The 24,438-nt window shown below is 41.5% G+C and overlaps 1 protein-coding gene across 1 annotated transcript in view; it reads left to right on the forward strand.

The window, feature by feature from the left end:
• The first annotated feature begins 225 nt into the window (after nucleotides 1-225).
• The window catches only part of LOC142087826 (ligand of Numb protein X 2-like), a 30,213-nt gene continuing 6,000 nt past the window's right edge, over nucleotides 226-24,438 (forward strand). The window contains exons 1-8 of the mRNA XM_075162499.1: nucleotides 226-467; nucleotides 13,314-13,776; nucleotides 16,360-16,586; nucleotides 17,993-18,189; nucleotides 19,516-19,884; nucleotides 22,213-22,395; nucleotides 23,479-23,653; nucleotides 23,825-24,035. Of these exons, the coding sequence (XP_075018600.1) occupies nucleotides 13,376-13,776; nucleotides 16,360-16,586; nucleotides 17,993-18,189; nucleotides 19,516-19,884; nucleotides 22,213-22,395; nucleotides 23,479-23,653; nucleotides 23,825-24,035 (1,763 nt within the window). The 5' untranslated portion in view covers nucleotides 226-467; nucleotides 13,314-13,375. The remainder of the gene's footprint in view (nucleotides 468-13,313; nucleotides 13,777-16,359; nucleotides 16,587-17,992; nucleotides 18,190-19,515; nucleotides 19,885-22,212; nucleotides 22,396-23,478; nucleotides 23,654-23,824; nucleotides 24,036-24,438) is intronic.

A 24,438-nucleotide genomic window follows, 5' to 3' on the forward strand; every position in this document is an offset into this window, starting at 1 on the left:
CCGGAGAGCGGGAGAGAGCCGCCCCAGTGCCCGCCGCTCGCTGAGGGGTCGCCGGGAGGGCTCCGCCAGCCTCGGGGGCCTGAGGGGAGCGGGAGACCCCGACGCAGGCGGCCGAGGAGAGGAACGTGCCCCGCGACGCCGCGGCGCCCTCTGGCGAGGCGGGAAGAGGGCTGCTGGGGATGTGGGCGGCCCGGGCCGGCCCGGGAAGGAGGAGGAGGAGGAGGAGGGGAGCGCGGCGGTGGTGGTGAGGGGAGGGCAGGGCTGAGTCGTGCCGGGCGGGAGACACCTGGGCGGCTGCGCTGCCTCCTCCTCTCACGTAGGTTTCGACTTTCTTCCCCGCCCGGAAACTTGGTGGAGAAGCCGCGTATTGCCGTTGTCGCAGGCCGAGGTGGCGCCGGGCTTCCCTCGCCTCCTCCCTCCCCTGCCCGGGGGCAAGCGAGCCCCCTTCCCGCCCCCGGCGCCTACAGGTGAGCGGGGGGGGGCTGTGTGCGTGAGGGGTTCCCGCCGCGGCTGAGGGGCGGGAGGCCGTGTGGGGGGGTCGCGGATCAGCTGTGGAAGCAGCTGAGGGCGGCAGCTCCTGTCCCGGCGTCCAGTTCTCTCAGCTGGGGGTTTCTCAGCCATGACCGAGCGAGGCTGGAGAGCAAATGTAGGTCTTTTATCCTTACGCAGGGCGGTAAGCACGACTGGGGCTGGGCAGTGCAGGTGAAGGCTGACTGCCTGCCCCCACAGTTTAACTCTTCTTGCAGACAAGCAGTACTCGGGCCTGTGCAGGACACCCCAAACTCGGCGTTTTGGCTGCTTGCGTGGGTTGGAGGGAGGCTGTAGGGCAAAATTTCTTTGCTAGGAGATGGAGAGGTACTAAGTTGGCAAGTTTCTGGTGCTGTGCTGGTAATTAATGCAGAAAAAGCCTATAAATAGAAGTTGAGATAACAGGCAAAGGAGAGCAACGTGACGATGTGGACGTTTTGGAAATGCCTTAAAGGTAAGAAATACAGGTGATGCTGTATGAGGTAATGCTCTGGAGAGGTTTGTAAGAGGCTTGGAAAGAAATGTTTAAGGGGTACTATATAGCTGGAATGCTTTTATTTTATTTTAGAAGTTTTTCATGAGGGGTTTAAAGCAGGGTGAAGCTGTGTGCTGCTAAAGGGATGATCCCACTCTGCCTCGCTGCTTGGTTGTGTGCACTTGACAGCTCTCTACGTCTGACATTAGCCTCTTTATCTGATTGAAAACGAAGAGAACAGGCAGCGGCCAGCTGATGCCAGCATCGGAGGTGGCAGGGAGAGCGGGACTGCCCCTTTCGGTGGCAGTGCAGGCTTAGTTTGCTTTAAGCCATGTTTGAAACTGCACTTTCAATTCCTTGAGCGATTTTTTTGGTCCTACTTTACCTTGGTAATGAGTATTTGAGTATTTGCAAAAATGAGTATTTGCCTCTTGCTTACCAAACCAAAAAGGGTGATATTTTCACTTTCTGCTCCAGTTTTTTAGCCAAGGCGAAAGGACCAGAACCGTATAAAGGCTCCATAGGAAACAGTACTCCAGCTTGAGTGCAGATAATTAGTGTTAGGGGATGTCTCTGCTGTGCAAAGGGTATGTCGGGGCAGGGTCACAGCATACAAGCCTATGAAGATAACAGGCAGCCCAGGGAAGTTTCTGTCACTGTGACACGGCCCCAGAGTTGTCCAGTCTAATCCTTTAGCCTCTGGAGACTCCATAGCAGCCCAAGGTTTGGGTGGCGTGGTGCAGCTTAAAGAACTGTAGTTATCCTCCCGCAGCAATGCCAGTTGTGTGCTGTGCCTTTGAGGGATGGCGCTGACGTTTGTCCTTGATGCTTGAAGGCCAGAGCTCTTTTGGCAGCTCTCCAGCAAAGAGAAAGCAGATTGTGCACATGGCTCCTTCAAAACAAAACTTCTTTCTCTGAAGTTACACACTCAAACTCTTCTTTTACGATGTAACTAAGCAGATGTAGTGTGTCTGCTGCTGAAAGGGGCAAAGGCAGTGGTAATATTTATTCCCTCCCCCAAAGGGATTTGCTCCCTGAACAAGCTCATGAAGTCAGAACAGCACCAGTGCTTGTGCAGGGAAAAACAAAGGGGTCATATGGCTGAGGATGGAGCAGAGAAATGATAAACAGAAGGCCAACCTTTTATGGGGTTCTTTAGCTGTTGGAAAACTCAGCTGTGCTGTAAATCCACACCTTCATTCGCCTTATTTATGTGTTTGCTCTAGTATGCAAGCTTGATGCATATGTAACTCATTTAAATAACGGAGATGCACTAGCATAAAACCCCAATGAAGAGAGGGACCTGTGGTGTGCAGCAAAAAGGAACTTTGTCTGTTGAAAGACAAGTTTATTTTAAAGTTTCTAACCAAATGAATAGTGAGAGAAGTGAGCAAGAATTAAGAAACAAACCCAACTATATGCCCTGGTGAATGAGAGCTGTAAAAGGTGGAAGAAATAGCTCCAGAAGGGACCTGGCAGCTAAATGACCTCCAAAAAACCCCATGAGGTTCAAAGATACCTGATGAAACAGGTTGAGGATTATTCTGGATAACATTAGGGCTACCTGAACGGTGATTCCAGTAACTTAGAAATTGTAATTAATGGTTTTGTAAACCATGGTAGTGCTGTACTTCCCTAAGTATGGTTAATAGATGAATTTAGACATGTTTAAGAGATTGTAGAGTCTTAGACTTAATAGTATAATAAGAATAAACTTAAAAGAATAAATATAACTGCAGAATAAAATATCTGTAGTTCACAAAGCACCCCCTGCTGTGTTTTGTTACTCTTCCTTGTGCATTGCCATGTATTTCTTGTTTTCTGCATTAAAATGAAAAATCCTGCTGCAACGGCTATATTGATTTCACTTTGAAAATTAAGCTGCATCATTTCATTCTGATCGTGTGTATCTTGCCAGAGTAGTTGCAGCTGTTGTCTTACTCACAAGCCTGAGTATGTTTTGCTGGTTTAATACAAAACCCTCTTGTTTGGCTTTTCCTTCTCAGCTTACTTTAGTGGTGCTGTTCATACAGTTGTTAGGAATTGTATTTGACAGTCTCTCATCAGTTTATGTTCCTTGATTTATAACACATAAAATGTTGCTCTTGGCTTAGAAATTTCTTGACGTGAATTGAGTTTGAAAATAGGAAAATATCTGGCAATTTTTTTTGATACTTTGGATAAGAAATTGCCCATAAGCCAGTATCTCACGAACAACCTGAAGTGTTAGAGGGGATTTAGATGAATACAAGTAGCAGGAATTACTATGCCGGTCCAGGAAAAAGCACTCAAGGCTGGAAGGAGGGAAATGGAATAAAGCTAGAGGAATTTGGATAGACAATCAGCAGCTTACAGGTGAAGGCTGGTTTTATGTATATATAGCGGTCCCTTGAGTTTAGAGGGTCTCTGTGCAAATTTTGTTTGAAGACTGTAGTGTTCCTTATTTGGAATATTCTGGAAGGGAAGTACTGGAAGAGATTATGTATTTAAAAAACCATGTTGTCTAGCTTTGTCTACTCTTTGCCTGGGCCTTAACTCATGCAAGTTTTGTAAACAGCTGCAGCAGACTCTCTCTTTAAAAGCTGATTGTCTGTCAGTTAAAAAGGGGTTGAGATAAAACTTGACCTGCTCCTCTGAGAGTTTAAGGGGCTCACCTGTGACATCAGTTGTGTTGCAGTTGTTGAAAGTCCAGTAAATCATGATCATCCCTATTTGTAAAGTTCTCAGACTTATTAACCTCCCACCCCTAGACTAATAAATAACAGATAAATTCTTCTCGCCTAGTAAGTGCTATTGCAGGTCTCTAAATAGAAAATAAATAAATAAATAAAGCAGTCCCTGCCCTGGGAATCTTAGATCTGAGGATATCCTTTTTTACATGATCTCAATTGGTAGTGAACAAAAATTGCCGTATGATTATTTCAAGTAGGATACATAAAAATAAACATAATGGGTCTTTTGGGCCTTTTTGTACTTATGATAAAAAAAAAAAAGTTCCTGTGAGGTTAACACCTGGGGCTACTTGGCTACTTTACTCGTAATCTCATCAGGCTGAAAACTGAACAGAGAAAGGAGATTGCCTCCCCATTCCTACCTATACCCCGACTTAAGGTCGTTCACGGGTGGCTAAGGAAAAATGTGGTTGCTGCATTGATTTGTGGATAGTGGAAGGACTTTGGTCTGTTGTTCTAGGTCTTTTAACTGGTGAGACAGCTACACCCGTTTTAAAATTATTTTTAGAACAAGGGAAAATATAACATAGTTATCAATTTACGTATACTGTAAATATGTGCCCAATAAGGTAAGATAACAATGGTTCTTAAAGACCTGTTTCTGACACCAGCTTGGACACAGATTTAAAACAGGATAAGATCTGAAAAGAAAAAAAAAACCCAAACCCCAAACAAAAACCTAAATAAAAAATGCCTGTTGCAGTTTTGTTTCTCCCTACATGTGAGGGTTGTTTGTTTTAAGTCTAAGGTCAACAAGATACACCAGGAGAAACTGTATGATGAAAAGGCATCTTAAATTACAAGTGCAACTGTACTTAAGCTCGTGAACCAATACTACAGATGTCATAAGCAGCAGAATGTGTCTCAAGTCTTTTAAAAATGAGCCATAATACTGTTCTGTAAATCCCTAGGGGAATATAATTCTTAATCCAGAGATTTTTTTTTTTTAAATTTTTTTTTTTTTTAACTTCTACTATAGTTCTTATTTACTTCCGAGCTGCCATCTGCGGTGAAGGGCATTTCAGCTACTGGTTGCAGCAGCAGCAGCAGCTCTGCCTGCCCACAGGCACTGGCGGGAGTTTAAGCTAACTTCAAACTTACCTGCACACCACCCTGAGGAGCACCAGTTTGAGAAGACATGGTCTAGGGAATTAGGTGTTGGTTTTTTTGTTTAAATGAAGATAACTTGTTTTCTTTCTTCCCCTTTACCATGATCTGATAGTAAGATGGGATGTAAAGGGGAATTACAGACTTAATTATCTTTTAATTCAGCTTTTTTAGTTAGTGGGAACAAGCTTGGGCTAGAAAGTACTTTGCACTGGTTTTGATGAAATGCCCTCTTACCCCGTGAAAGGAAGTCTAGGGTATTGTACACTGAGCAGGGTGATACGCCCTGCTGTTGCTGATGGCATCAAGCACAGGCTGGGGCAGTCCGGAGCTGTTGAGAAGAAAGAGACAGGACTGGGGTAAAATTTGTTGGTCCCTCTAAAATAGTGCTCTCAGCCATGCTGTGTTTGTCGCTGATCATCGCTTTTATTTTGCGGAGTTTAGATTCCAAGTACCCATTGATATAAAGGGATGCTGTCATAGATTGTGCCAAACTCTTTAACTTAAAACAGAGCACCATAAAAAAAATAGTGCTAGTGTAACCGAGACCAAAATTCGACTTGGTGTGGGTAATGAAAACTTCTGTGCTACTTTATCCTGCAGTAAAGCCCTAATCTGATGTTTCTGATGTTAACAACTGTAACTATCTGTCTGTTGATAGGAAATATTTCATCACCAGGTGCAAAACTCTGCTTTCATGCTGCTGGATCGTTTATGGTAAAGTTATGTAGAAAACAATATTTGCAAAAGTGTGTGTGGTTTTTTTTTTTAACTAATCTAGAAAACAAATGATTTCATGCTTAAGGTTGAGAATAGCCAAGATTAGTTTCTTTAAACTGAAATAAATTTTATTTAATTTTAAAGTAACACTTGATAGAGTGTGATAGAGAATAAAGCTTTGTGGGACTTTCTAACAAGTCAGGCAAGGCTTAGAGCTATAGAAATACCATATGTCTACCAAAAGCAACAGTTTCTCTCTTCCTCCCTCCCCGCTTCTCACATTACTTTTAAATATATGTGATCATGACTGCCTTGGTAAGGATATTCAAACACTGACTTTTAAAAACCTACAGTTATATAATGCCCAGTCTGCTTCTTCCCTTGTATGTTTCAGAAATTCTGTGGTAAGAAAGCATCTGCTTTTTTCTGACCTATATTACAAATACAACATCCAGATCACAAATGGACAGGTTTTCTTTTGTCAGGCTACTGCAAGAGAAATAGCTATCAGGGCTGGCTAGTTATGAAGGCTTATACCCAAGGCAAGCCTCTGCACATTATAGGCTTATTTTAGATTCTGTAAACCATGGTGCTATTTTCTTTCTATAGACAAGGAATTTACAGGTAGACACACAGACAATAATGTGGTAAGACCATCTGGTATTCCTATATAGCCAATAGACACATGATCTTTACCGCCTGTCCTCAACAGCAAAGCCAACTCTTTGGAAAGTAAATGTGCTACCAGATATTTAGATGAACCTAAATCTTAACATCAAATCTCCTAATCCCTCTTTGTTTTGGTTTTGGGCTTTTTGCTTTAATTGCAAGAGAAGTTTTGATTATTAATTACAGATTAGGTCCTTTATCCTTAAATTATAGCATTGGATTCCTTCTTTCTTTGTCTATAGAAAACCTCTCCCACAAACATCAAACTGATTTTTTAGGGATGGAATTGCAGATAGCTGCCAAATTCAAAATGTAGGTGAGGTGAGGGTGGAGGTAGGGGTATTTAATTTCCTAGAGAGAGATGATTAGACACAATAGAAAAAAATAAAGAACACACAAAGAAAATCCACGTGTGCTGCCAGTGGTGAAACTTCCATAGGAGTCTTTGGGTCAAGTTCTGCAAAGCAGCAAATTGATTTAAGTGAATGGTACAACAGAAGAATTCCTGCGAGCATAAAACAAGCAACCTGCACCTTTGTGTGGAAGACAGGGTGTAGAAAGTCTGGTGATATAGCGGAAGCATCTAGCAAAGGTGAGAAAGCTGCTTTTTCTGCAGCACTTGTCTTCACTTCTATTTGATGGCATTTAATTTATCCATTTTTCAGAGCAGTATGTTAAAATAGTCACTGTTTAATCCCCTTGGAAGAAAAGTGTAGGTGGAAAACGTTTTACACCACTACTTAATTCCTTAAGAAGAAGGGAGGAGAGAGGAAATTTATTGGTTCTTGTTACCCACATAATATTAATTGAACGATAACACCAGAATCTCCTGCTCTGTAGGAGGAATTGGGATTGATTGTTGAAATTACATTTGTGCAGTCCCACTACTTTAGCACACTAGGTCCCTGGTGAGACAGTTACTGTTCTGTGGTATCATTAACTGAGCTGAGAAGCAAATGTTAAGAGCATATGGTAGCGAGAGAAATGAATTATAAGTGCCAGCTTCTTAATCTTTCTTCCTCCTAAAATTAGGTGTATGTTTGCAATTTAAGCTGTTGATTGCTAGTAAGATTTTTAAAATAAGTAATACAAAGCTAAGAGATCTTTTCTTATGTTGAACTTTCAAATATACTAACAAAACAATTAAAAAAAAAACCCCTATCTGGAAGTGCATTATGTTAAAAATGGAAATCCATGTACCATGCTGGAGGGCTGATATTGCAAAAGCTGCTCAGGAGAAAACTCTTTGGGATAGTCCTGCTCTAGTCAACCAAGCCTTTTAGCACATCTGTCAGAATAGGTTTCCTGGAATAATAAGTCTTTTCTAGTCTAACAGGATAATGATTCTGATTATAATTAATGAAAATACAATTGTTTTTCTGTTTTCTAGTTGAGAAAACAGATACTTGCCCAGAAGTTCAAGCAGATTAAATACAAAATTGTCCAACCAGCACAGAAACAGCAGGGAGTTAGAATACAACTTATTTTCAAATTTATGGCTGAAGAACGGGCATAAATGATGGGGACAATGAAAACTTTTTAAATTGACAATCTTCCTTTGTATTGAGTACAGTAAAGCAGCTTTGGTTTAGAACACTTTCTCAATCGAAGTGTTCATATACATGTATGTGCTGAGCAGTTACTCTTGGAGGTGGGTTATTAGAAACCCTTTGGCTTGAAGGCAAGGTTAATTAATGGTTGCTGCTTATTTAGTTATATAAATTTACCATTTACAGAAGCTTTGACTTCCTACTTTTACATTCAGTGGCCTGTTCTTCAGCAATATCAGAAAATAATAAAGATAATAGGACATTGTATCACCACCTGAAACTATTCTTGGGTTTGGTATTGTGGTTTTTGTAAAAATTGACCTACTCTAAGTATTGCTTATAAAAATCCTCCGATATTTCAACACTATTTTTTGTGCCACTATTGTAAACTAAGGACAGTTTACTCATGGTTGTGAAACACTGCCGCAGCACACTGGAAGTGTTCAGTCAGGACAGTAGTGCATTGCGTATAAAACCTGTCCCGTTCATGTATATGAAATCCTTGTTTAAAGTGGCGATGAAATTTGGCAAAAAAACCCTGTTAGAGAACACTTCCGCAATGTACTTCTCTGTCTCTAGAATGAAAAAAAAAATTGCCATTCGCCATTCTGTGAAACACAAAACTTCTTAACTGAGTGAAAACTGTTTGAAGAACGTTTAGCAAAAGTTCTGCCACTTTTTCTTATGGTTTATTGCTAGAGCACTGGGTTTGCTACGTTAGAATCCATCTTGAACTTGCTTTTATGTTAGCAGATGGTTTTTGGGTTAGTGCCCTGCTGGTGTGTGCCCTCAGTCACCTTAATCCAGAATGTGCTGGCTTTGTTTTGTCCACCCCAAAAAAATTAATTAATTGTTAGCCTTTAGTTGGAATGTTGCATTTCCAGTCTCCCAGGGAAATGTAGTTATAAATATAATAGCTGGCATAATTATTGCAGTGAACTATTACATAGCAGTATACGTGGGGCACGCGCCCTGTAATCTTAAAGCCAACTTTTATATTGGGGTTTTCAATAACAGAGTCTATATCAACATATAAGTGCTAACGTACAGGTGCATAAAAGCATAAACCCGCTGTATTTCCAAAATATTTTCCATGGTACAAGTAGTTTTTTAATATTGAGAACTAGTTATTTGACAGATTTTTTTTTTTTTTGTAAATTATTTTTTAACTGAAGCAGTATGAGGCATTCCTCTAGTCATCCTAATCTGTTAGGAAAAATTTTACCTTTCTGTTTGGTGTCCTTACTGCAGACTGGCTGCATATTTCTTTGTTTTGCAGTATGGAATGTGCTCTGGCTCACTCACCATGCTTGTGTTTTTATAAATCAGTTAGTTAATAGAAACAGTCTTGATTTTCTTTTTTTTTGTTTGGATTTTTTGGTGGTTGTTTTTTGGTTTGTTTGTTTGGTTTTTTTTTTCCCCAGGAGCTTCGTATGTGATCTTAGGTAGGTCACTTGAGATCATATTCAGAAACATACTAAAGTGTTAAAGTTACCTGAGTTGATGCCTCTGTGGGTCTGTATTTTAATCTCTCGTGATGTCATTTCTCAGTCTTTAAATGGGAATAGAAACAATGTTATACCTCAAAGAGATGTCATTAAGGTAAATATGTTCATGACTGAAAGTGACTTATATCAAATGGTGGAATTGTATGAGCAGACAGGCCTGGACTGAATTGTTCCATAATTTGTGCTCCACGCTAGCAATGGCAGAGTGAAATGCCTTAAAAATGAGCGAGAGCTGCCTTTGGAAATGCTGAGACTTCAAATGGTAAGATTGGAAGCAGGGATGTTGCTCTTGGGGTAGCCAGGTACCACAGCCACCATTCCTTTTCAGTCGCTGTAGCGCAAGTGGAGGCATGACATTGGAAAGATTTCTTAGATAATTATGCTTTTTTAAAAGGAATTTTTAAAAAAGCTGTAGAAGTAATTCATCAGTTCTGTTTACAAGTCCAGGGGTGCTTTGGAGACTAGTTCTGAACAGAGTTTGTCCCTCAGGAATGGTACTGAGTGGTTCGCTGTCAGTATGGTTTTTGGCATACTCCCTTACTAGAGCTATTAACAGCGTTGTAGATGTGCAGAGGGGGTGTATATCTGAGGCTCTGTGCCCTAGCAGAGTTAAAACAAGAATAGGCAATGTGCTAATATTGTCAGGAATAGTCTTGCTTTGGCAGGGAAATAGATTAGACAACCTGATAAGTCTTCCTTTAAAAAAAAAAAAAAAAGTCTATTCTTTGAGTCAATGTTACAGTACAAGAAATCCTACTTTAAAAAAAGAAAAAAGCCAACAGTGATTTTTAAAAAAAAAATGCAGTAAAGATAAAAGTGATCCCAAAGAAATCTTTTTTCTATCCCACATAGGGTAAGAAATGGGGAAATATAAACAGATTTCTGCTGGTTTATTTCCTCCAATTCTTTGTCGTGTATAGGAGTGGGATGTATTACTTTCTGAATAATTCAGACTCCAGAGGCATTCCTTGCATTATACTTTTAGAACAGCAGAGTCCATTAGAGCAGCAACATATGTATATGTCAGGCTTTAATATTTTCATGTAGTCAACATGTAGTAACTTGGGACCAAGCTAGATCCTCATTGTATGATTTCCTCATATTATGTGTGTTGTGTGTAAGCTAAATCATGTGTGAGGCCTAGGGAGAGATCCCAGTACTACGGAGAAATGCAGGAGCAGGGAACATGCTGCTCAAGGTGGCATTGTTGGAAGAAAGCTGGAGAGGGGGAATGGTATAAGAAGAGCAACACAAGAACGAAGGGGGTTGTTGGGGTTGGTCTGACCTTCAGAGGTTAGAACGAGTAACTGAGATTTGATGGAAACTGCAAAAGATTGAGTATATATCAAACTTCACCTCCAAAGTTAGAATCCTAGGGACTCTAGACGGATTCTCTTGAAACTGGTCTATTTAAGCTGAGGGGAACCATGCCTGTTATGTTGAAACAGTGCATTTTCTAGACACTTAAAATCTGTCTTGTTGTGCTGAAGTAGTCATCTTTGCTGAATAAGATGTTAGCAATTTTCCTCTTACAGAACATCTGCTTTCTGACTGAATCACTGAACAAGCGGCAGGCTTGTTTGAGCCTGCTGTCCTCCCTGTGCTGCTCACTGACTCCTGCCTTGCCGAAGGGTGTGGGCTGGGTTTCATCACGGAGGTGACAGGCTTAGGTTCCCTGGTGTCTGCAGGAGTGTCCTCCTCATTGAAAGGACAGTGGTGTAAAAGTAAAATTTACTTTGGCACTTTTGAATGAAAACTTCACACCTTGTTTTCGAGGATCTAGAATTGAGAGAGCAGAACAACTTAGAGTTACAAGGAAGAAAAAAGCTGCAAGATTGTGGTGATACTTTTATCTTCCACGAGTTTTGAAATGACTCATAAATGGGATTCATCTTGTATAACCTTTAAACACAGAGAGCAGAGAATGAATTTGGTAAATAATTTGAAAAACCCCCATATAAAGGTAGTTTATCAGCAAAATTACCATGGGGTTTGTTTTCACTGAGAAAGTAGATTTGTTTAATCACCTGCCAAAGTTTTATGCAAATACTACAACCCGAAGCACAAGTATTTCTTATTGGTAGATGTTTGCCTTGGAAGCTTGGTGTTTTGTTAGCTGCTGGTGCTGAGCTGATTGATTAGAATCGGTAGGTGACGTTAAGTGATTGTCTGATATTGAAATGTTTCCCTTTCACTTGTAAGATAATTTAAGATCAAATGAAGACTTTTTATAAGGCAAACAGTAGGGATGCCTGTTTCAGATGGAGGTAAGTATCAAAGAACAGGGGTGTTTCTAAGAGAGGAGGGCATGGGTACAGCTGCTTTGTTTTGCTTGTGTGCTGTCTGTGAACTGTGCTTTCTCTTTTGGGGAGCACTGAGTCAGTTACGCAAGAGTTAAGGAGTAAATGCAAACAGAAGAGCTAGGTCTGTACATCCAGCCTAAGTGCCTTCCTCAAGGGGAAGATGCTTTCTGGCACTGCAGCAGCAGGAGGAGAAGCAAACAACTCATGCCCTGTACCCACCTGGAACCGTGACAGTAATGTTTTAATCTTTTGAAGTGAAGAAGTTTCTATGGCTAGGTAAAAATTTGCCTCTAAAATGGCTTGATTCTGTTGGTGATACGTTATCCCTTTAATTAAATAGCTGACTTATGCTTGACAATTAATTGAAGTGATGTATGATTTTTATTAGAAACCCATGACTAATTTTTTCTTGCCGTTCTTGCTATCTTATTGTTCTTGCCTACCCTCCTCCAAAGTTGCTGCTGCGTGCCAGCCATGTCCTCCAGGCACTGGTGCAGGCCAGTGTTCACTCTTGCTTAGGCTTTTACTTGTTCCAGATAAAGCAATTGTTTTCAGATATTTTCCATGTCATCTTTCAGAAATTTTCCATTTCATCACAGTTCTGCAATTTTTTTATTCTAAAAGACTCTGGGATTTTTTTTACATAAACGTTAAAAAAAAACAACCCCAAAAACCTCACCACTGCCACAACCCCCGCCCCCCCCCGTGTAATACAGAGGGTTAGCTTCACCTAGTACCACATTTCCTACTGCATTAAAATAACTGCCAGGTTAAAAAAATCCTTCCTGCAGTAGTCACTGTGTCTGTAGAGTAATCGGCTAGCAAACTCAGGTGAATTTTATATTTAATTACAATAGGCAAGATTCAAAATGGATGTGACTGGAGACATCTCTAATAAAATCAATAGAGCAGCGGCTACAAAGAACTCATTTTGCCCCTTATCTTATTCTCCTGAACTGTAAGGAGCTGAAGCTCAAGCCTTTGTGTTACGTTACAACAAACTGTGATGTGGACAATTCTTTACATTTTTTCCACTTAGAAAGCTTTAGTCTTTTTATAGGAAATTTGTTTCTGTGGGTGAACTTAGGCATGGATGAGTGGGGAACAATGCATTGCTTGTTAAAAAAAACTTTTTTGAAGGGAGTGGGCTTAAAAGGAAGGAAATGTGATTTAGATTTAAGTTTCTTTTGAAATTTCTTCCTCTTCTTTTTCCTCATCCCCCCCAAAACACAAAACAAAAATCCAAACAACTAGAATTCCCCAAACTGATGCTTCACCATACATATCTTCAAAATATTCGGTATAATCTGGAAAGCCAGAAAGAAAAATTGTCAGTTTAAAAATCACTATCTTGGTTGTCCTTTCTTTCCCTTCCCTTCCCTCTCTGAGTTGTTCTCCCTTAAGAACATGCAGCTTTTGTCTCAGGTTTTCTAGTTTGTATGTTTGGCAGGGTTTTCTCTGTTCTGTGTCAGCGGTGTGTGTAAAGTAATTTAAGTTTAAATTTGTCCAGCTTAAACATTTTGCTGAATGAGGTCATTGCATTCTCTGATCCCTGGGTTGATCATTCACAGGGTCGCTGTGGAAGGAAGAACGCTAAGGGGGGTAGGTGGGGGTGAAGATACCGGGAGGGAACTTAAGGCAGCAATACAATTTAATTTTTAATTGGCTAGATCTAGAGCGGACAGTTGGCTGGAAATCTCTCTTTCTCTCCCTTTCATTAGAGGTCCTCTGTCAGACAGCTACTACGTGACAAGTTGCCTTGCTGCTGGGCCGAGGGTGCCTGATGCTGGCTATCATGGCTGATCCCGTAGCAGAAGAACAGGCGTCCCAAGTTAGTGAACTCTGCTGTGAGTGTGGTCAGTTCCACCTCTTGCTGGACAATCATCTCTACAACTTCCAGGATGAAGTGGACGATGAACTCATCTGCCATATCTGCCTTCAGCCTCTGCTCCAACCTATGGACACCCCCTGTGGACATACATACTGTTTCAAGTGCCTTGAAAACTTCATGCAGGAGTATAACTTTTGTCCTATGGATCGGAAAAAGCTCTCTTTCCAGCAGTGCCACAAGTCCAGCCTTCTAGTACGAAACCTGTTGGATAAGCTGATTGTCTTCTGTCCTTTCAAGGCAGAGTGTCAGCAGACAATGCAGCGGTGTGAACTAGAAGCTCATCTGCAGAACAGGTGCATTCCCATTTACATTATATTATTGCTCCTTGTATAATGCCATCTGTTTGTTGTGCTTCTGACCAGAAAGATCCATTCTCAGAACAGTTCTTAAACTGGGGCAAGATGGGACACCAAAGATGACAGAGGGTGAGGCCAGAAAGGTGGGTGGGTGAAGACAGTGTAATTGTGTGTGTGTGTGTTAGGGAGGCCAGCTCACACGTGCTACGGAGGCGAAGGGTGAGGTGCTTGCACGCAAGTTGTCCGTAGACACAAAACCATATATGTATCAAATGTATATAAATCTGTGTGTCCTGATCTGGGCTACCTGACTCTGAAAATTATTATAAACATGCTTATTCTTGTTTCACTTGCGCAGAGGAGAAAGACAGGCACAAAGTCAACACTCTGGAAGCAAGGGATCGTGCAGTGTTGCCAGTTTAATTGGTCCAATTAAGATGTGCAATACATAAGTCTTTGATCCAAATAATGTAAGTCCCTCCAAGCTGCACATTATGCAGTTGCTGAATCACCTACTTATAATTCCATTATCTTCTCTCATTCTTTTGCTGAGAAAGAGAAGCAAATAAAAAAATACTTCTTTTTTTTTTCTTTTTTTCCCCCTTGTGCAGAAGAAAGGAGACTTTTCCTTGCGCTCGTCAACAGACATGTGTTTTGGTGCTTCCACTGTTGGTTGAGCTGGTGGCAGGCAGAATATTGTAGCTTTAAAAGAAGTGCAGGTGACAAAGAGCTCTTGCTATAGTGCTTGAAGAACACTTGTTCCTACCTAGTTAATGATTGCAGGAAAGGGAGCTAAGTACAAGCCCTACTGCAGGCAGAAGCAGACCTTCATTGGCAGTGTGTATTTTGTTAGTGGGCAATGAGAAATGCAACAGGCTTGTTTCCCTTCAGCTATGTTGTAGCTTTCTGTGGCAATGACCTATTTTAAAAATAGGTCAACCAGTGTGCAGCGAACAGTTACGCTTAGGATGCCTTTGCAGTTCCAGCCTAGGATGTATCCTTGTGGTTCTTGCTCGTCTTCGGTACGAGCGGAGAGCTTGTGTTAGAGCCAGAGGAGGTAATGGAAGATGCTTGTGTGCCCCTTTCCCTCAATCTGTGAAAGCTTATAATCTCCTTTTTCTTGAACTAACTCTTTGTACTGCTTTCTTGTTATCAGGCAGGGCTGAATGCTCAGACTACGGGGACAGGGCTGGCCCGTTCCAGGGCTGGGCCTTCCTCTTTGCTCTGTAAATCGACCCTGGTATCAGTAAACTGCTGTCACTTGTTAAACCCTCTGGCACAGGAGTTAAACACAGAAGAGGGAGGCACCCTTAAATGTTTACGTTAGAGATCTGACTGGAAACTGTATCATTCTCTTATACGTTTCATAGTTCTTTGTATCTTCCTTTGGGAGGGTGTGTTCTAAAAATCGAGGCTATTTCACCTGGGCCGTGAACGTAGTTAAAGTGAAAAATGAAAAAAATGATTTGGGTGTTCCTGTTTTTTAGTTTTAAACTAGATTAACTGATAGCAGGAGACTTAAGGAAATAAGAAGCATCTAGAAACTTGTTTTCTTGGAGGATTTCTCTGCCCTTTGCAAAGCAAATTTGTCTCTTGACATCTTAAGAGGGACATGTGCACAAGTGGATCAATCAGCTTCTGCTTTAAGTTTCAGGGTCATCTTACTGCTTGGAGAATAAATGACTAGGAATAAACCAGAGGAAGTAATACCGGGATGAGACTTGTTTAGCCAGAATGTAAATAGTCGAGTTTAATTTGAAAAGTGACTCTGGTAAACACCCAATACTAGTCATGTCTCTGAAAGTGATGCTTTTGCATTCATCACCCTCCTCACCTGCCACCTTTTTTATAAATACTCTTGATAAAAGAGCTTGTTTTTCCTCACTTATTTTTGCTGAGATAGGCTGGCTGTGGTGTAGCTGCATACAGAGCGCATTTTGTTGAATGTAGAATTACTTCTTGAGCCTCCGTGTGGGGAGCAGTCAGTGGGAATATAAACTTCTCTAAATTGCTCCCATTCAAGCAGAGCCATCACTTGCGTGGACTGGAGGTGGAATGTTGTCTGAGGGTCAGGTCTCATTCAGCAAAAAAAATAAGCAAGCCTCGCTTGCTGCCCTTGCATGTTACTGGTTTGTTAAAATCAAAGCCTAATTCAAGGCTGAGCTTGAAACTTGAGCCACTTCCTTTGCATAAAGATACAGTTCATAGTCATCACTAAAAGGGCAGAGCTAAGTATTTGCGTATATTTTAAGAGGTATTGTTTTCTTCATGGAGTGTTCGCCAGGTAAATATTTAGCAAGGGAGACTCCCATTCGTATTACATTCTCCTTTTTAAAATAATTTGCTTAATAATAATTTTGAAAGTAATAACATAACAAGCCCGCTCTTAAGCTGATACTAGTACAAGTAGAAGCTGAAGGTCAAGTGAGAATAAATTTTAGCATCTGTGATACAAGCTTTGCAGCTGATGAGATCTTGAACATGCTTCTTCACATACCTTTGTCAGTCAGAGCTTGCATGTTCTGGGTTAACCATGCAGGCAGAGACAGCCACTTACAGTCACAGACAATCTCTCTCTAGGTGTCCTGGTTTCAAGAAATACAAATCTGAACTACAGCGGAAAAAGAATCCCATTTCCAAAGGGAAGGAAGATCCTCCTACCAAGGTGGAGACAAACACACCCAAGGATCCAGAGGTACCAAGTGGAGGATCGTCACTTGTGGCAGAAAGCTCTGCAGCTGCTGTGGTGTCACTAGGAACTGCAGAGCCTGGACTGGTTAATCCAGCTTTTGAGGAGACTGAAGAAGGTGAGAGTTTGATACAGAAATGTAATTATGTAATTACCTTTTATAATATAAAAATGAGGTAATTATCTCAGACAATTAAATTTTTAAAGTGTCCCCAGCGTTCTTAGATACCCTCAATGCTATTCAGCCATCGGAGTAATCTCTTTCCTCAGCTTGTTCTTGAGCAGAAGGGAGATGCATTCACGTGCATCAGGTGTGGCAGGATCTGCTCACAAGCACAAAACTGTCTATGCAAAAAAATTTGGAGAATCTCTGTTAGACTGCACTGAATATTTGCAGTATTCTTTGCAGAAACAAAGGCAGTCCCTGTCAATGGGAACATGCAGCACTTAAAGCACTTGCAGAAGCCAAATAATACGGAAATGTTCCAGTTTCTTTTTAATCTTGTTAAGAAAGTTAAATATACAGTCAGTTTCCTGGAGTGGTCAGTAATGGTGTGCAGCAAGTATGTTTTTATAGGATAACTTAGTTTTTGGATTAATAGTCAGTTATGAAACCTTTGCAGGTAAAAGTAACCATCTCCACTTCAGTATAGAATCGCTTGTCTCAACCCCTGTTAGAGGCAGCAGTGTGGAAATCTCTGTGCCTAGCTTCAAAGTTAGTCTCAGTTTCCAAGTGTGCAGGCGCTGGAGCTGGCAACTGCTGTGCCTGTGCCAGAGTTAATACACAGGTCAGTTTACTTCTCTGTTGGCTTTTTCCTGCAGTACGCTTGGGGCAGGTTTTGCATCTCTTGTGTGACAACTGCAGTTCACCCTGAGAGGCAGTGCGCTTGGCTTCATTAGAGTGTGGGGCCTGCCTAAATGTTGCAGTGCTGGTAGATTTAATACGACTTGCTAACAACAACTTTCATCTTCAAAGTGTCTGAGAAGCATTGCTTAGTCTTCAGTATGCTGTAAATAGGTAAACATTACTCCTGGTTTACAGGGGGGATGGGAAAAGAGGAGGAAAGGAAATTAGAGGAGGGAAGTTGCAGTGAGCTGCCTGTGGTAAAGTCACCGCAATGGCAGACCAGTAATTACAGCTCAGTAGTCCCCTTTTCTAATGGGCATCGTGGAAATTGGCATGTTATGTGTGCGCTTCTAGTAGGCCAGCTGTCACAGTAGAAAAATAACTCTCTAAATGGTAAGTGAAACATACTGAATGCCCTTTAATAAAACTGAAGAAATAATAATGAGAGAGTTTAAATTTGCCATAAGCTAGGAGGAGATGGGAGACATTCTGGAGAAACTGTAAAGAAACAGGGGCTTTTAAGGTTTTTAATCTGACCTATTGTTTCCTCTCCTGACAGCTGCTTTCCCTCCAGACGCTACTTTAGACACAGCCTGCCAGTGTTACAAACCTTGTGGTGCTATGTGAAGAAAAATTCTATTAATGTGTTGTTTTTTCTCTTCAATTCCCACAATCAGACCTTCCTCAGAGAACTAGTCTTGTGGCTGAAACGACCACAATTGAAATTCACCGAGAAGACCCGGAGGAAGAGCTGGGGATGAGGATAGTTGGGGGTAAAGACACCCCACTAGGAAACATTGTTGTTCAGGAAGTTTTGCGGGATTCTGTCATTGCTGCAGATGGAAGAATAGCACCTGGAGACCATATTCTTGAGGTATGTAAAACCCCACTGGTAGTCCCATAGCTTCTCTTGACTTGAGATGAGGGCTGGGGGAGGAGAGTTGCCTAGAAAAACTGGGAAATCTCTACAGCTGAGGGTTTAAAAGCACTGATCAGACTTGTGTATCTGCTGGGGCTGAGAAGCAGACTTTTGAGGTTCCTTCCAGTCATACTTACATTTACCTTGCATATTTGATAGCTTTTTGAAACTTAGACCATTTTGGATAAATTAAAGAGATTTCTATGTGATAAATTTCGCCCAGTAGCACCATTTCTCTCCAAAGGACTGTGCTCTAGTTAGGAAGTCTTATAATTACTTGCTCTACTATGTTGCTTAAGCTGCATATTCTCAATGGGCAGGTCCAAAGTTTAAGACCTTATGACTTGAAGTAAGCATCAGATATGTAATGTGAGTAATAAAGAGCACCAACCTCCTACCGTGCTGACCCACAGCCAGATTTAGTCTCCAGATTAATCGCGCTGCATGGCAGTGGGCTAATCAAGGCGACAGAAGCTTGTATACAGTGGTAAAGCCTACATGCAGCAAGAACTGCTAGCACCTCCCGGCTATGGCTGCCCAATCGTTTGACAAGCCATAAAGACCTAATTATCCTGTTGGACTGTGGACTTCAGTACAGACTGGCAGCCCCACGTGCACAACTGGCCGATACGATCTCTGAGTTGGTTTCTTAGATAGACCAATAGAGTAACTTCTGTTTTATCCAGTTGAATTGTGCATGTCTCAGTCTTGACTGGGCTGTAAATAGGGCAGGTGCCCACACTCAGTAGCCCTATTAACGTCCTAAAAGAAGACTGCACAGAGTCTTATGTGACAACAGACAAAGCGAAAAGTAGCTTCTCAGAGTTACCTTGGTAAAAGCATGATTAGACTGATGATTCCAGAAGCTTATAAACTATGGACCACTCCTCAACTTAAAAGTGAGGATGGGTAGTCTCCAATTTGAGTCTTCTCCTCCAAGTGTGTGTGGAATGCTGGCAGTTAAGGAAAAGCAGTTCTGCATTGCCATGGGAAGGATGTAATGATTTAATATTTTAAAGATTTGTTAGTTATGTGAGTTGTCCTGTCTTGTCCCTGTCCTCAGGAATTCACCATCAATTATGGGCTGATTTCATCTGCTTTCTTCTGCATCCTTTTTTAGAAAACTCTGCTTCCTAATGTGCATCAGAAGCAGCTGCTTCAGTGATGGCATTGCACAGGGAGTTGTACATCCTGTCTCCAACTTTGTGATGTTCCGCACTGCGGACAGTGCCTAAATTATGTAGATTCTGATTAGTGACTCTGGTTTGTTTGTCTTTCTAGGTGAATGGCGTCAACATCAGCAGTGTGACTCACTGCCAAGCTGTCTCCTTCCTGCGCCACCCAGGTCCTGTTCTCCACCTCATGGTCCTGCAGGAGAAGGGTTTTTCCAATAAGACTGCACAGCAGGATTCCACTTCTGCTACAAATCGGGAAGTGATCCATGTTACCTTGATAAAGAGAGACCGATCCGAACCCTTGGGAATCAAACTGATCAGGAAGACAGATGAAGCAGGGATTTTTATTCTAGATCTGTTAGAGGGAGGTTTGGCAGCCAAAAATGGAAAGCTGAGTCGGAATGACAGAGTCCTGTCAATAAATGGCCAGGATTTGAGGCAAGGAACACCTGAGGCTGCTGCGCAGATAATCCAGGTAACTTGTGACATGGTGAGGTTGTATGGCTAATGACTGCAGCTGCCTGCATTGATGGCAGGGCTCCTGTTCTGACCCAAGGGCTAACAGAACACACTAGAGCAAACTGCATTCCCTGAAATATCCCTTTGGGAAAGTGACTTCCCTGCAGATGTGTGGGAAACACTGCTTCCAAATGAAGATAAACATGAAGAGTGGGAATCCATCGTGAGTCATCTCTGACAAGTCTGAAGCGAGGCAGTTGCTCATGGCACTTTAGTTCAGCTAAGGCAATTGGAGCTCCTTTGTGGTGTGGTGTTTGGAGCCTTTCTTGCAGAGTGAATATTCGTATGCGCTGTGAAAACGCATGCAACAGAGACAAGGAGAGATTAGGACAGCCTCTCGTGCTTTAAACAGTCAAACTGAAGGTGTTTGTTGGGAGATGTGATAGGCTGGCAGCACAGAACAGAACCCTTTTGACTGATTTGAAGCCCTCTCCCCATTTTACCTGTATTTGGGAAGGGGGTCTATAAAACAACATGAGGCACCTCAGGCTAAAAACATTCTAAAATACTAAATGGGTAGAAGAGAGGTGGTCTTTCCCTGCACAAAAGGAATGCGCTCCTGTTGCAGCATGCCAAATGTTTTGGTGAAAGGAGTGGGCAAGGAATTTTGTTTAAGGATTAAGGATTGCTACGTGTGCAGCAGATACCATGTAGATCAGTTTAAATTCTTTATCTCCCTAGGCGATGACCTCCAGTTTCTGTTTTTTATCTAAAGATCCTGACACAATACATCTCATCACATACTGTTTATATCCCGGAAAGGATCTGAGGTCAGCAGTGAGGGAGAGCCAGTTCTCTTCCTGGTAATCAGCAGAGGAGTGCAGTGGCATGGGAGAGAAGAAGAGAAAGAGCAGAGTTCCAGTACTGAGATCCTTTTTTGTGTTATATATGTGATTCCATTCTATGGCTTCTTCAAATTTTGTTCGCATCCCATTAAGTGCTGCTGTATTTCTATTGTAATGTGCAAGCATAACTCCCATATGAGGAACTCTTTCTTGATCCCACTGAAATCAGTAACCAAAGTCTCAGAACCAGCTTCAGTAGGTTTGGCGACTGAATTCCTTTCGAAGTGACATTTGTGTAAAACTGTGACAGTCTTCCAAACATTATCTGTTCTTCTGAGGGCTAATTCAAATTCTTGATTAAATGTAATTTTAATTTTGATTGCAAACCATTTGCAGAAATTCTACCTGTATTGTAAAGTACCATTTACAGCTCTCTCTCTATGTATGCACAGCCATATGTACTGTACATACTCTGGTACTCCTGGTTGAAGGGGAGGGCAAATCCCCATCTTAGGATGCGATGTTTACAATATATTTTATGAAGACATGGACGTGTGCCAACTTGTCTGGAAAAAAATTGCTGTATCTGATGAGTCTTTGGAGGCAAGAGGCTTTTAAATTCTGTTTCAGAAACCAAAACTCTCCTGTACTAGTTTAAAAAGAAAAAAAACCAAAACAGTTGATGCAGTCCCTCTTCCAAAGCCATGGAATTCACTGTTGCCAGGGTGCTGTGGCACCAGGGAAATAGGGTTGCATGTCAAGAAGTAAGAGCAGCAACTGTGCTTCTCTCATCCATTGCAGGAAATGCCCCAAGTAAGCGCATACGCCTTACCCCAATGGAGTCCTTCACAATAAGGTTTTGTCAAATTATCTGAAAGAACAAGCCAAATTAGAAGAGCGGTAACAATAGTGAATACTTTCCCTGTAGTTCTGCCAAGGCCAAATATACAGCTGGTTAAGTGTTTAATTGGCAGCAATCTTAGACAAAAGGTCATGTCTTCAGGTACTCTGGGAAAAAAATGGGTGGGAGATGTTGAACAATAGACGTGGTACATAAGCTGGGAGGGAAAGAGCTTTAACAAATTTCTTTACAATATAAGAAAAAGCATCCAGTACTCGTATCATGGTCACCTGTTGTGTATTCATTTTGTATCACAACACAATGTGCTATTTTGGTTATTTGTACTGAAGTGGAGGAATTAATCATCCCTTTCCACTTTCTCTTGTTTGGCATTTGTCGGGGAGGGAGGCATGAGTGAAGCCTGCATCTACTCCTGTTCCTTCTGACTCATATTTGCCAATTCCTTTTTTCTTTTCACCACAGGATTCTGTGGCTCTTCACAAAAAACATCGCATCACGTTGCATAGCCCTGTTTCAGACCCTTTGTAGAAACTGATGCCAACCCATTTTCTCCCCAAGAAAATGACAGGGGCTGTCCCTAATTTCTAATTTATTTTTCTATCTGTTTTATTTACACTCTTTTTGTTTCTCCTGGCAGACCACTGAATCGAGAGTGAACTTTGTCGTCTTGAGGCAGCCAGGCGTACAGCTGTCGGACCCGGTAGAAGATGGCAGCACATCCAACAGCAGCAGCAGCAGCAGTAGCAATGGAGGAAGCCCCGTGCACCATCGGAGACGACTAGACCAGAATCACTATAGACGAAAATCTAACTACCAGAAGGCAAGTTTTGTAAATAACGGCAAAAGTGCTGGTTATTCTTGGTCTAGTAGATCTATTATGTTTGCTCTGTGGTGGCGATTTATCATATAAGACTGATCAGTAGCTCCATTTCTTCTTGAGGTATTGAAAAGCAGCAGGTTTGTGGCTTTTGGTACTGGAGAACTGTACATTTGTCATCTACTGGGAAACAGAGTTTTTAGGGAAAAACATGTCAAAATTTCTTCAAATGTCTCGAATGTTGATGCAGAACCAGTGTTTAATCCTTTTTTGTCTGGAAAGGGCAATGGGAAATTTACCATCCATGAGACGCTTGGGACTTGCTTCTCGACATCCATCAAGCACAACGCGTTCAGGGTATTGCACAATGACACTAAATTACGCTTCTGCTTTGGAGCTAGAGGGCTTTATGGTACAGAAGTAGAAACTACACAAATTACACTGTAGTGCTCCTGTGACTTCAGTGTTGCCTCTGCCATCTGTTTGCATATAAGAAACAGTATGAGCAAGAGGAGAATCGCCAGTCTGTTGTACCAAGAGAGATTTGCTCTATGTTTAGAACTTCCATTTGAGTGAGAAAACTTGCTACAACTGCTTAGACTTTTGTGTTTAAATGTCTCTGGAGTTTAGTAATTAGCTGTCATAAATGGCTGGAGTGTGGTTCCTTAATTTAAATCCTAGAATATAATTTACATATTGTTTCTACAGCATATGCTATAATGTGTGCTTTCGCTGCAACCTAAATATTTAGTAGTAGTCAGAGAGAGGTTGATTGCTTGATATGAATGGCCTTGAAATGAGTTCATAGCTTGTTCCTCGGTGCAAAGTTGTTCTCCTCAGAGTGCGCAGCAAATGACGTGGGATCATTAGGAGAGCAATGCCTCAGTCGTGGTGGTATCACTTTGGAAATACAGGGTAGTATTTCTACCCAGAGCAAGTACATGAGAAGCTGACTTTGCCATCCAGCAACATTGGTGAAATGTTCTGGATTAAAGATACAAGATGTTTTGTTATTGTCTTCCAAATCTGGGCTTCTCATGTTAATTGCATTAATGAAACGCATTTTGTGCTGTCATTCCTTTGTAGGATTTACCTCAGGGATATGTAAGTCACGAAAAGACAGTTGCAATAAAAAAGGAACCAAAGGAATCTTTAGGAATAACAATTGGAGGTGGAAGGGATAACAAAAACAAGCTCCCTATATATGTAACGAGTGTGCAGCCCATCGGATGCCTCTTCAGGGATGGCAGAATCAAGCGAGGTAAGGAGGCTCTCAGACCCTTTATCCTTTAGGAACTGGTGGTTTTTTTTTTTTTCAGTGGAAGTTGGACACTAAAGTGATGCTGGAAACAGGGTTCCACCTGAGATCTTAAGGCAGAAATGGGCTTCATAGCAAAAGGTCTGTAATAACCCTATCTTATTTAATCAACAGGAGATGTACTTTTGAGCATAAATGGCATTGATTTGACTCATCTGAACTACTATGAAGCTGTCTCAGCACTGAAATCTAATGCAGCTTCTCACTCAGTCATACTGAAAGCCTTAGAAATCATTTCATTGAACTCGACAGAGCCATCTCTGGACATCAAGGAGCAAGGATTCAGCTGGTCTCCCCTCTGGATCACATGGCTTGGATTGCCTAGGTACGTTTGTTCGGTGACTGTATAGAGATCTGTTAAATCACAGAGTTGACTTTCACTCAAACACTAGAAAATAATTGCTTTGTTGGTTGACTTGGAAGCATTACTGGTATTCTCATTTAGCTCTAAGGCAGTGGAAAGCCTTATTTGTCAAGGAGATCACAGTATAATGAATGCATAAGAAACTTTCACTGCTTTTTATGGTGTGACCCATCATTCTCCCACTTCTGTTGGACAGTAACCATATTTCAGAAGTTTCTGAAAACCTTTTTTCCTAAGAGAACTGACACATGAGTGAGAAGTATAGATTCTGGCATTTGAGGCACTGAGTTGACATATAGTCAATGTAGATACAGTCTCTGCTAAAATATAATTAACTGAAATCACTCTGTGGCTCTTTCTGGAT

This window comes from Calonectris borealis, chromosome 13, assembly GCF_964195595.1.
Source record: "Calonectris borealis chromosome 13, bCalBor7.hap1.2, whole genome shotgun sequence".
NCBI lineage: Eukaryota > Metazoa > Chordata > Aves > Procellariiformes > Procellariidae > Calonectris > Calonectris borealis.